The following is a 13,166-nucleotide window of genomic DNA, read 5'->3' on the forward strand; positions in this document are numbered from 1 at the left end:
GGACTTATTTAGGAAAAAGTGGGCAGGAATGGCTTTCTCTCCATCCTAATCCTGGGGGATTGCTGGAGCAAAAACCGCTTTTGGTGATCCGTGAGAAGGCAGATTTGCCAAAGAATAAAACAAACCTCAGATTTCTGGCAAAGATTTCTGGCAATCCTGCCATGAGGGGGAGGGAAACCATCTGCAATTCATTACATCGTTTTCCGTCCTCTGTCTGTAGCATTAAAATAGAGCAGTAGACAGTTCCTGCCTCTGACATGGACGAGGGATGGACTCTTGAAATGAGTCGACAGTCAAGTTAGAAGTTAACTGGGAATGAAAACAGATGCTACCGGGGCTGACCGGCCCACGAAACCTGGATTTGTAACGGAGCTCTTTTCAAAAGAATAAGAGAGCTTGGATCTCAATTATTAATTGTCCATTAATTGTCTATTCTTTCATCAGAATCTGGGTGACTTTGGCGAACCTCTTTTTTACAGTAGTGGTGAATATCTGTAGCTGGGGTATAGTCAGGGGTGGGATTCAGCCGGTTCGCACCAGTTCGGGTGAACCGGTTGTTGCAATTACTGGCTGGCCCCACCCACTCCTCACCTCCCAGGAGTCTCCCCATGGCCCGTTCATCATGCCAGGTAATTTCAGGGCCCAAACTTGGTACACAGATGACTTACTCTCTGGAAACAAATACTGTGTGGGTAAGATATCCTAATACCCTTCGAGGTGTGCGCGTGTGTGTGTGTGCATGCGTGCATCTGCATCTCTGTGTTCCAGCATAACTCTGGAATGCCTGGGCCGTGGAAATGAAAAGGAATAAATTATATCTATAGTGTCAAATCACAGTACTTTTGACAGTGATAGTGAGCATTTTGGATTCAAGTTCTGTTAAGATACAGCCTGTTGTGCCTTTAAATGACTTCTACTGTACAGCACAGTGGAGTTGCCATGGTGACGGCTTCGCAGTACTCCACAAGGTAAGGGAAGGAATTGGTAAGGATAAAATAAATACCCACTCAACGCCGTGTTGTCAGGTAGCGAGAAATAAAAGGAAATTTCAATGCTACCCTGGTGCTCTTAATTCCAGAAACTCCACACACCACACTGTCAAACTGTCCTAAATCAAGTTGGTCAGTGAGAGGTTGTTAAGGTGTTACCAAGGATTTGATAATTCGCCAAGAGTTTAGATTAATTCTGCAGGCTCTGCCGAGCCATTTAGTGGCAAGCAGAGAGGTGTCAGGCAACGGATGCCGAGGAAGGATTAAAGGAAAGCAGAAGCAAGCAAGGGAAGACGAAAAGAGATACCTACCTCCTAACGCAGAATAAGAAGAGACAGCCAGTCACAGAACAGAAAGGTGATAGATCTCAGCCCAAAAGGAAAACAAGAAGGCATGTTTAAACCAGTCATTTCCACCACCCCCCCAAAAAAATCGAGAACCCCAAATCAAAACCAACAGAAAGGCACCAATAACAAGTGGGGGGAAACAGAAGACATTTAGGCATATAAAAGGAAAAAGCTTGCGTGTTTCTGGTAACCCTGGTAAAAAAATAAGTACATTACAGAATACGTATTGGCGGATTTAAATCCAACCGAATGTTTGATGGGCTCAGGTGTTCGGGAAAAAAAATGGGCAGTTTTCAGATTGGTAAACTCGGAAATGCAATTCCACAGCTCGGCAGCCAAAATCACCAAAAAGCAAGACATTTTTTTTTCCCCAGTGAAATAAATGATTTCAGCAGAAAGGGATAAAGGCTGCCATTATTCGGTGTGATTTCCAGACCAGGAGTGGAAGGGCGGAAAGGGGGCGGGGTGGAAAGGGGGCTAAGCAGCCATCGGCCGAGGCCAAAGCTGGGAGGGAAGCACGGATCGACTCACCTAATTTTAGGAGCCAGCCTTCGCGATCGGGATTAAAAAAGGTATGGGTTAAATCGTTCCCATCGTCTTCTGGAATCTTAAAGGGCTCGTTTTTAATGCTTTCGTATAAATTCTGAAAAGAAACCAGAGGGACAGAGAAGGTTAACACCACAAATAGGGATGCTGGGTCAGGTGCAAAGGATCTGGGCCGTACATTAAATTGCAGTTGAGAAGATTCAATGGGTAAGTAGCAGAGGTGGGTTCCTACCAGTTCGCACCTATTCGGTAGAACCGGTTCGTCAAATCTACCGAACCGGTTAGAAGAGGTTTCACCAGTGGACCCGGAAAGCAGGCCATACCTACAGAAGAGGTTCCAAACTTTTTTGAAACCCACCACTGGTCCTTGGATATGATTATTCTACACTATCATGCTCCTATTTATAAAACTCAGTGCCTCTGTGAAAGGTAAGGATGACGACTGCGTTTGTGGTGCAATCAGAACATTGCGTGTGTTGAAGTTGCTTTAACGCAAACCAAAGATGCCTTTTAAAAAACAAGTTTACATCCTATTCTTATGCATGCCAGGGCTGTGTGTGAGGTAATTTAAGGTGGTTCTGACAAGTGTCGTCGGCATCTTCATATCCGGTCACATGGGCGGCAAGCCACTCCCATCCGGTCACATGAGCAGCAAGCCACTCCCACAAAGGAGGCCACACCCACAGAGTAGGTTCGAACAATTTACCACTGGTAAGTAGCTAAGATGCTGAGCTTGTCGATCAGAAATGTCGGCACTTCAGTGGTTCGAATCCCTAGCGCCACGTAATGGAGTGAGCTCCTGATACTGGTCCCAGCTTCTGCCAACCTAGCTGGTTGGTTGGTTTCTACACTTATTAGTTGACTCCTTGGCCATTCTTCATGAACACATGAGTGCACGTGTTCATCCCATTTGCAAAGCCACTTACCCGTAGCAATTCTTCCGGGAGGTCTCCTCCCTCGTTAATCCCTCTGTTCATAGATATAAACCTCTCCGCTGTTGGCTTGTCTCTCACGTTGTGGTTGTGTAGACTGGTGTTCAACATGATGATTGCAAAGGAGAGGACGTAGCAGGTATCTAGAGAACGGAAGATCAAAGCAGAAGGTTTGTTCTGCACAGCTGCTTGTAAAAACCAGTCTCTGGCAAATATATATGTTCCAGAGTTATGCTGGAACACACACACACACACACGGCTGTGTGTGCATTTGTGTATGTTCCAGCATAACTCTGGAACGCCTCAAGCAATTTCAGCCAAACTTGTTACACAGATGACTTACTCTCGGGAAACAAAACACTGCGCGGGAAAGACACCCCTTGCATCCCTTGGGGTGTGTGTTCTGTTAAGATACAGCTTGTTGTGCCTTAAAATGGCTTCTACCATACTGCCTTAAAATGAATTCTAGTGTACAGCGCTGTGGAATTGCCATGGTAACAGTTTCACGGTACTCCACAAGGGGGCTCCCTCTAGTAAGAGGGAAAATCCAACATTAGAATTTGCGGCAACATTCATGGAAGGAGGGGTGGGATAAATAAATACCCGGGGAACGCCGGGTTATCAACTAGTTTGGAATAAAGTAAACAACTACATTCTCCTCTCTTAAGGACCCCCGGCAGAGAGAAAAGACATCCGGCCAGAGTTATCTTGAACTTAGGACACAACACTCTCTGGCACGTAGCCAAGAAGGAAAATTGAATTTAAAACTGAATTTCAGCTTTGTCCGCGTTAAATGACTACAGAGAATCCTCAACTCCCAGCCACAAATGAGTCCCAAATTTCCTTGCTAATCTAAACCGCTGTTGAGTGAGTTTTGCCCTCGATTTTACGACCTTTCTTGCCACCGTTGTTAAGTGAATCGCTTCAGCGGTTAAGTTAGTAACCTGGTTGTTAAGCGAATCAGGGAATCCCCATGGACTTGGCTTGTCAGAAGGTCGCAAAAGAGGATCACGTGACCCCCCACCCACCCCCCAGGACGAAGCAACGGTCATAAGTATGAACCTGGTTGCCAAGCGTCTGAATTTTGATCCGGTAATCTTGGGGATGCTCCCAAGGTGAAAAATGGTCGTAAGTCCCTTTTTCCGTGCCGTCATAACTTTGAACGGTCACTAAATGAATTGTAGAAAGTTGAGGATTACCTGCATGCGACCAATTTCTCTGCCTTCCAACCTCAGTTGCTCTAAAGAGGTTTACAAAAACTTCCCAAAGCAAACGTTCAATAAAGGTAAAAGTTCCCCTCACACATATCTGCTAGCCTTTTCTGACTCTAGGGGGCGCTGCTCATCTCTGTTTCTAAGCCGAAGAGCCAGCGCTGTCCGAAGACGTCTCCGTGGTCATGTGGGCCGGCATGACTCAAGGCTGAAGGCGCACGGAACGCTGTTCCCTTCCCACCCAAGGTGGATCCTGTTTTTCTACTTGCATTATTTACGTGCTTTCGAACTGCTAGGTTGGCAGAAGCTGGGACAAGTCACAGGAGTTCACTCCATTAGGTGGCGCTAGGGATTCGAACTGCTGAACTGCTGACCTTTCTGATCGGCAAGCTCGGCTTCTTAGCCGCTGAGCCCAAAACCTTCAATAGTTGTTACCAATGACAACAGCCGGCCAAGTGATGACGGCACCAAACAGGTTGAGGCTTGCAGGATGTGGCAGTCCAGCCTATAAAGACACATGCAGGTAGGAAAGGCCACACTTGCTCACCTGTAGACTGGAAGACCCCAGGGTTGCAAAGGCAGTAGCGTGAAGCAAACGTCTCCATCATGCGATCAATTTTCTGAGCTTCTCCCGGCAGCCTAAAACTCCACAGGAACTGCCTGCAAAAATATCCAGAAAGTCATGATATGATAAAATACGATTAAAGTAGAATATGATCACGTCCAAGGCTTCAGCCTAATCAGGAATTAAACATGTATGCAGGCACTCCTTGACTTACAACCATAATTGAGCTCTAAATGTACGTTGCCAAGTCAGATAGTTGAGTCGTGCTCCATTTTATGACTGTCCTTGCCATAGTTGTTGTTAAGTGAATCCCTGCAGTTATTAAGTTAGAAACATGGTTGTTAAGCGAATTTGACTCCCCCTTCGACTTGGCTTGTTGGAAGTTCTCAAAAGTTGATCACATGACCCCAGGACCACTGCAACCGTCATAAATATGAGCCCATTGACTCAAATGGCAATGTTAGACTGTGATCCATGTAGACGTAAGCATTTAACATTCCTCCAATCCAGGAGAAACTTAAACATAGCTTGTAGAATCATAGAATAACAGAGTTTTCCCCTTCTGCTGCAGTGTCAATCATTTTAAACCCTTCCCCCCCCAATCACCTCTCAAAAAGACTTCTTACAGGAGAGGAGGATGGAAGGGAGCGGAAGAGAAGGAGAGAGGGTAGGTGGGGGAAGAGGAAGAGTAGGAGAAAGATAAGAGAAGAAGGAAGGGAAAGGAGAGGAGGAAGGGGGAAAGTAGAGAAGGGAGGGAAAAGGGAAAGGAGGATGGTGGAAGGGAGAGGAAGAGAAGGAGAGAGGGCAGTTAGGGGAAGAGGAAGAGTAGGAGAAAGGTAAGCGAAGGAGGAAGGGAAAGGAGAGGAGGAAGGAGGAAAGGAGAGAAGGGAGGGAAAAAGAAAAGGGAAAGGAGAGGATGGTGAAAGGGAGAGGAAGAGAAGGAGAGAGGACAGGTAGGGGAAGAGGAAGAGTAGGAGTAGGAGAAAGGTAAGAAGAAGGAAGGGGAAGGAGAGGAGGAAGGAAGAAAGTAGAGAAGGAAGGGAGGGGAAAAAGGAAAGGGAAAGGAGAGGATGGTGGAAGGGAGAGAGAGAGAAGGAGAGAGGGTAGGAAGAGCAGGAGTAGGAGAAAGGTAAGAGAAGAAGGAAGGGAAAGTAGAGAAGGGAGGGAGGGAGGGAGAAAAGAAAGGGAAAATAAGGTGGTGTTGCAACAGGAGGAAGGGATGGTAAACAAAGCAACCCAAACTGCATATTCTAACCTATTAAATGAAATAATAAATGTGTAAGAATGATAAATGTAAAGAAGAAGGAGAATTATGTGAATGTATACTTAAAATGGTATGTAAGAGAATAAAAAAATAAAAATTTTCTTGCGGAGGGGGGGGAGAGATTCCTTACCGTAACGCTTGGACGAGATTGAGATCCACAAATTCATGGAGTTCAACAAAAGCCTGAAGTACTTTAATATTAAAGTCATCCCTGGAAAAGAAAAGGGGAAGAAGTGGAAATAATAACTGTTTCGTTTAACATTCCCGCGTTGGGCTTTTGAGGTGGACGGGTAATTTTATTCTGTGTTATTGTTTTAATTGGCCTGTTACCAAAGCTGTATTCACTGGTAAGAACCAGGAAACCTTCAACAATAACCTTCAGAAATTATGGTTATTATTAGCTAATTGGAAAAGTGCACACTTGGGGAAGAAGAGGACTGTGCGGTGATTGATGCTCTTAGAACTTGGTGGGGGATGGGGCAGGAGGAGGAGGAAGAAGAGGGGAAGACAGCAGGAGAAGGAGGGAGAAGAAGAAGGAAGGAGGAGAAAGAAGAGGAAGAGGAGGACTGTGTGATCCTTGGTTCTCTCTGAGCTCGGTTGTTTTCTTGCAGACATTTCATTACCCAACTAGGTAACATTAACAGTGCTAGAAAGGCCTGGGGTTTGTGGGGAGGAGGAAGAGGAGGGGAAGAAGTAGAAAGGAGGAGAGGATAGGAGAGAGAAGGGAGAAAGGAAGAGGAAAAGGAGGAATAATAGGAGGATTGTGGAGTCCTTGGTGCTCTCTGAACTTGGTTGTTTTCTTGCAGATATTTCATTACTCAACTAGGTAACATTATCAGTGCTAGAAAGGAGTGGGTTTTGTGGGGAGGAGGAGGCCGATGAGGAAGAGGAGGAGGAGAAGGAAGAGAGGAGGAAGGGAAGAAGAAGTAGAAAGGAAGAGGAGGAAGAGGAGAAGATAGCAGGAGGAGAAGGAAGAGGAGGAGGAGGGGAAGAAGAAGTAGAAAGGAAGAGAAGAGGAGAAGATAGCAGGAGGAGAAGGAGAGAGAAGGAAGACAGGAGGAGGGGAAGAAGTAGAAAGGAAGAGGAGGAAGAGGAGAAGATTGCAGGAGGAGAAGGAAGAGAGGAGGAAGGGAAGAAGAAGTAGAAAGGAAGAGGAGGAAGAGGAGAAGATTGCAGGAGGAGAAGGAAGAGGAGGAGGAGGGGAAGAAGAAGTAGAAAGGAAGAGGAGGAAGAGGAGAAGATAGCAGGAAGAGAAGGAGAGAGAAGGAGGGGAAGAAGAAGTAGAAAGGAAGAGGAGAAGATAGCAGGAGGAGAAGGAGAGAGAAGCAAGACAGGAGTAGAGGAAGAAGTAGAAAGGAAGAGGAGGAAGAGGAGAAGATAACAGGAGGAGAAGGAGAGAGAAGGAAGAGAGGAGGAGGGGAAGAAGAAGTAGAAAGGAAGAGGAGAAGATAGCAGGAGGAGAAGGAGAGAGAAGGGAGGAGGAGGAGAACTACAATGACTTTGTGGTCTTTGGTGCTCTCTGAGCTTGGCTATTTTCTTGCAGACCTTTCATTACCAAACTAGATAACATCCACAGTGCACTGATGAAGTTACCCAGTTTGGTAATGAAACGCCTGCAAGAAATCAGCCGAGCCGGATGACACAAGCAACCATGAAACAAAGAACAAGCAAGCATCCATCCCCTTCCTTTCATTCGGTGCAAGCGAGAAGCCCATTAAGGCGACGATTCATCATTGTTTCATCATAGCCAGTGCGAAGCCCTGCAATCCACAGGGTGTGTTTACAGAAAGGCATCAGCAGATTAAAATGTGGCGGATCCGCTTCCATCTAAGGCAGGGCAGGTGGATTTTTTTTTTTACAGGTGGCTTCCAAAGGGAGCCCAGCAAACCTTTCCAAGAATTTAAATTCATATGTCGAAAAACCCATTCATTAAATCAGAGGCAAGCCGACTGTTGCCTAAATACCAGGCCGCCTTTGCCAAGAGGAAATGAATGTGGTAGAGATTCAAAGGCAGGTTGTTGTTTTTTAAAATGTTTTGACACAATCATATCAACAAGAACAACAACACAATTTAGCAAAGAGGCTCCAGGAGACTCCTTTGGAGAGAGAATCTCAAGACCTTCAATATGTCATAAAGACAAGGGTCGGCAACCTTAAACCCTCAAAGAGCCATTTGGACCCGTTTCCCACCGAAAAGAAAACACCGGGAGCCACAAATCCCTTCCCGTGCCTGGCTATTTTCTGAGCGGCCACAAAACTAGCATCTGTATTTGAATTAAAGCTTCTGCTTTCTTCTGAAATGTTTCTTTTCTTGGATGTAACCATGGTTGGCCTCAGTGGTGGGTTTCCAAATTTTTGGGAACCTTTTCTGTAGGTGTGGCCTGCTTTCCGGGTCCACTGGTGGAACCTCTTCTAACTGGTTCAGTAGATTTGATGAACCGGTTCTATCGAACCGGTGCGAACCGGTAGGCCTATTGGGGGTTGAAAAGCTCAATAAAGGTCAACCGGTAGGCCTATTGGGGGTTGAAAAGCTCAATAAATCACGTGCCAGCGGGTGACGTATAATTTGAGCAACAGGGAGCCGCAGCAGAGGGATGAAAGACCCACATGCAGCTCCAGAGCTGCAGGTTGCTGACCCCTGCACTAAGATCTCGAGATCTTTCTTCAAGACCTCCTTATTATCATATTCTAAGTTTTTCTCTAGATAGTATGACTTCCTTCTTTGTCAACGGAGAAGGAAATCACTTGTTTGTTGAGCGGGTGAAAGGAAGGGAGGGGAGGAAAAGAAAAATGAAATAATACAGCTGCCTCAACAGATGGAAACCAAGGCATATCATTAATATGACGTTGTCCTGGTTTGAATTCCGCACCTCCTAAATCCCAATTATATAAATGCCCTGTAGAATTTTACCTGTCAGCAATGCAAGCAAACACAGCCGAGTCTTTTAAATATATATTTTGGTATGTGGATTGTCAGAGGTGTCAGAGCTGGCTTGCTGCCAAGGTACCAATGGATACCCTAATTAAATCATGAGCCTCGAGCTAAGCTTCAAAAGAAATCCAGTTATTTATTAGGAGCAACATGTGCGCACATACCCAAGTGAAGCCAGCTCTGACCCGTCATTTACGGCCCAATTAGGACCCTGTTTCCCCCCCCTCTTCCCAGGGTGTGTCATAAATCACATTCTCCAACGGAGCACTGTAGAGAACACACCCCTCCGGCTGTTGCAAGTAACCTGGGAGACAGCCTTGAGAAAAGTATGCATGGAATGTGCTTCTGGTTGTGGCTGCGGTGCTGCTCCGTCGGTTTCCCCCCCCCCTTGCCTATGGCAACTCAAGAGCAGAGCAGGGATGCTTTGCGAGTTGACATGAATATTTACTTATGTATTTATTTACATATTTACTTATAAAATGTATAGGCCATCTGTTGTGGCCCAGCAGGAGCCGTTGGAGCTACAAACAGACTCCGATAGCGAGGGACCCTATGAGTCGGCTCTAGAAGATGTGGAGGACCCTGGACAGGGTTCAGACTCTGAGCAGGGACCAGAGAGGCCGGTTGGCCACCAGGAGGCGCCTGAGGCATGGAGCAGTGGTGAAAGCCAAAGGGAGTTTGTCCCTGATGTCAGGCCCTGGAGCAGTGGGGAGGAGCTAAGGGAGGTGGTCCCGGACGCCAGGCAAAGACGGGCAGATAAGCGCCGACAGCAACTACAGAGATATAGAAGATAATTGGGGCCAGGTGGTTGTGATTAGGCTCCTCCCAAGAGAGTATATAAGAAGAGACTTTGGGAGGAGGCTTTTTGCAGGACACAACCGTTATACTAAAGCTGGAGAAGCTCTGGTGTGTATTTCTTATCTGTGGAAGTCTGGGTTGCTGCCAAAGTCTTGTCGGTCTGTTAATTTACTGTGAATAAATTGTCTAGCAGGAATCTTGTGTCGGCGTGCCTCACCGTATGGAGGTGGGTCAGAACAGCCATCTATCTTACCATAGGTAATTCTGGGCAGCTTGCAGTCATAAAAATTAAACATAAATTACATTAGAATCAAACATTAAAATCAAAGGGAGAGAAAGTCCAGTTGCTTCCTGAAAAAGCACCTTTGGGATAACCATGGCATGGATGACGGAGAATCCCTACGGACCTTTAGCTATACAATTTGGGATGAACACCCTTGGAACGGGGTGGGAATAGGAATGGATTTCCAGAGGGGAAAAAATTGCCGACTACAGGAACCATTTGCACCACTCAGGTGACCCTGAGGACACAGATAAACCTCCAAGTGGCCTCAAGGACTCTCTAAAAGGATGCAAATGACCAGCTCTGCCTGCAAGGAATATCAATCCTTCTGTTCCCCACCATCCAGTCAGAGCTGATGAAGCGTCTTGGATGACTGACAACTGGTCATTTGCATCCTTTTTAAAGAGTCGTTGAGGCCACTTGGTGATTAGTTTTAAAGAGGGGTCAAAGAGGCCATCTATGTCCAAATTGGACAGCCCTCTCTCAAAAGAGGAGGAGGGATGCAACATCATCTCTCTTCAGTCTACAACACGGTCCTTTCAACTGGTCCAAGAAAACTCCACATCCATTTGCGCCACTCAGGTGACCCTGAGGACACAGATAAGCCTCCAAGTGGCCTCAAGGACTCTCTAAAAGGATGCAAATGACCAGCTCTGCCTGCAAGGAATATCAATCCTTCCCTTCCCCACCATCCAGTCAGAGCTGAAGAAGCTTCTTGGATGAGAAGCAAACATCTTCAAAAAGAAAAAAAACAAGGAAGTCCGGTTTGCCTCCTGAAAAAGCACTTTTGGGATAACCAGGACCTGGAGGATGGAGAATCTCTACAGACTTTAAGGAAACTTGAGGTTCTAAGTGCAGCTCTCCCTGTCCATCATGAGGACATACACATACCTTTCGCCGAGATAATCGCCGATAACGGTTTTATTAAGCCCCTCCCCTTTATACAGGAACTGAGCAATGTCTTCCGGGGTGTTCTGCAGGAGATCATTTTCAATGAGGAACTGAATTCCCTAAAGCAGCAGGGGGAAAAAAATAAAATAAAAAGGGAGATAAGAATTCAGCCTTTGTTGCTCTTTTTTTATATAGATATAAAAAATAGGCGGGGCTTCCGTCAGATGGCAGCCATCTTGACTTTTTTTGACCATCCCCTGCAGATGCCATTGACCGATTGAACAAATAGAACAATTTCAAATTAATTGGGGGAAAGAACAGGGAAGTCAGGAAGCAGAGAAAAAATAGTTTCGTCTTTCTTACTTTCTTGCATTTCCATGTCATAAAAGATCTTAGGGAAGCAAGTCTAGAAAACTCATTCAAGCTATCAAACTCCCTAGAAAACCTCATGGTTGGGTGTACATATTGCTAAATACTATACTAACCCGTGGCTTTCTTTTAACCATGGTTTACTGAGCAAGGAAACTCATGGTTGGGTCTACACATTACTAAATACCACACTAATCCATGGCTTGCTTTTAACCATGGTTTGCTGAGCAAAGAAACTCATCTACCCAAAGCTACCTCATGGTTGGGTCTACACATTACTAAATAGCATTCTGACTCATGGTTTACTTTTAACCATGGTTTATTGAGCAAAGAAACTCATCTACCCAAAGCTACCTCATGGTTGGGTCTACACCAGAGGTGGGTTCCTACTGGTTCGCACCGGTTCAATAGAACCGGTTCGTCAAATCTACCGAATCGGTTAGAAGAGGTTCCACCAGGCCACACCTACAGAAGAGGTTCCAAAAAAAATTGAAACCCACCACTGGTCTACACATTACTAAATAGCACTCTAACTCATGACTTGCTTTTAACCATGGTTTATTGAGCAAGGAAACACATCTACCCAAAGCTACCTCATGGTTGGGTCTACACATTACTAAATAGCATTCTGACTCATGGTTTACTTTTAACCATGGTATATTGAGCAAAGAAACTCATCTATCCAAAGCTACCTCATGGTTGGGTCTACACCCGAGGTGGGTTCCTACCAGTTCGCACCAGTTCAATAGAACCGGTTCGTCAAATCTACCGAATTAGAACCTCATGGTTGAGTCTACACATTACTAAATACCACACTAACCCATGGCTTGCTTTTGACTTGAAGCTCGTTATGCCAACTCTGCTTTTAGAAAAATGGCCTTTTAACTACATTTTTTAATTTAATTGGAGCAATTCCAGATTTATTGCTTCCCCCCCCCCCTTCTTGAGGCAGCTGGAACCACAAACGGCAGGAGTGGAAATAACTGGGTTTGTTTTCCCAAACAAACAAGCGGAAAGTTCAAAGCAGGTTTAGGATGGAGGAGAAATAAGGAAAAACAAACATCTTTTTGACCGAAGAAACAGAGAGGGAAGCTGTAGCAACATCTGGTGCCAAAAGGGAAAACTGTCCTTCCTGTTCCCGAAAGAGGGAAATGCACTGAATTTATTTTATTATCAGGGTAAGCCCAAAGATTTTTTTTTAATCAAGCCGGGAAAACTATTTTTAGTCTTGAAAAACTGTTGCTGTTTTACACTCCCTTTATCTGTCTGTCTGTGTGGTTTTGTGTGCGTGCAGAAAATCCGGTAATCCTCCACTTCAAACCATTCATTTAGCAATGGCTCAAAGTTACAGCAGCACAGGAAAAAGTCACTTATGACAGGTCCTCGCACTCACGTCCGTGAAAGCACCCTGGCGATTGGGAGCGTGGTAACTAGCATTTATTTATGATGGGTGCAACCTCCCTGGGGTCATTGGATGGCCCTTTGCCATCTTCCCGACACACAGAGTTGATGGAGGGGAGCCAGGTTTGCTCAATGACCACACGATTCGCTTAACAACCACACTGGTTCGCTTAACAATCGTTGGGAGGGGGGGAATTATAAAAATTGGGGCCAATTTGCTTGACAATCGCCTTGATTCTGGCTTCAGTTGTGGTCGCAAGTCAAGGAATTTTGCCTGTTCCTTAAATAAATATCTTAGTCAAAACAGTCACACACAAAAAACCCAGAATCAGATTTCCATTTGGAGGCAATATTTGGTTATCAAAAAGAATTATGTTTCCTTCTACAAAATCAGCATGAGAAAAGAAATTTGTGGCAATTCAAAAGCTGTTCAAGGAGTCTCTTTTGTTTTTCTTTCTTTCTCTTTCCCTCTTTCTCTTTCTTTACTTCTTTTTCCTTCATTGTTTCTCTCTTTGTCTTTTTCTTTCTTTCTGTTTCTTTTCTATTTCTTTACTTCTTTCTCTTTTAGTCTCTTTCTCTCTTTCTCTTTATTTCTCTCTCTTTTTTCTTTCTCTCTCTCTTTCTATTTCCTATTTCTT

At 45.2% G+C, this 13,166-nt stretch overlaps 1 protein-coding gene across 1 annotated transcript in view; it reads right to left on the reverse strand.

Moving 5' to 3' along the window:
- The window catches only part of CYTH3 (cytohesin 3), a 65,857-nt gene that overhangs the window by 10,144 nt on the left and 42,547 nt on the right, over positions 1 to 13,166 (reverse strand). Inside the window, exons 5-9 of the mRNA XM_087701775.1 lie at positions 10,759 to 10,877; positions 5,985 to 6,065; positions 4,573 to 4,685; positions 2,809 to 2,957; positions 1,868 to 1,979 (exon numbers count right to left, since the gene is read on the reverse strand). Coding sequence (XP_087557901.1) covers positions 1,868 to 1,979; positions 2,809 to 2,957; positions 4,573 to 4,685; positions 5,985 to 6,065; positions 10,759 to 10,877 — 574 coding nt within the window. The remainder of the gene's footprint in view (positions 1 to 1,867; positions 1,980 to 2,808; positions 2,958 to 4,572; positions 4,686 to 5,984; positions 6,066 to 10,758; positions 10,878 to 13,166) is intronic.

This window comes from Thamnophis sirtalis, unplaced genomic scaffold, assembly GCF_051295495.1.
Source record: "Thamnophis sirtalis isolate CommonGarterSnake01/CBP01778 unplaced genomic scaffold, rThaSir2_p1.2 scaffold_14, whole genome shotgun sequence".
Classification (NCBI taxonomy): Eukaryota; Metazoa; Chordata; class Lepidosauria; order Squamata; family Natricidae; genus Thamnophis; species Thamnophis sirtalis.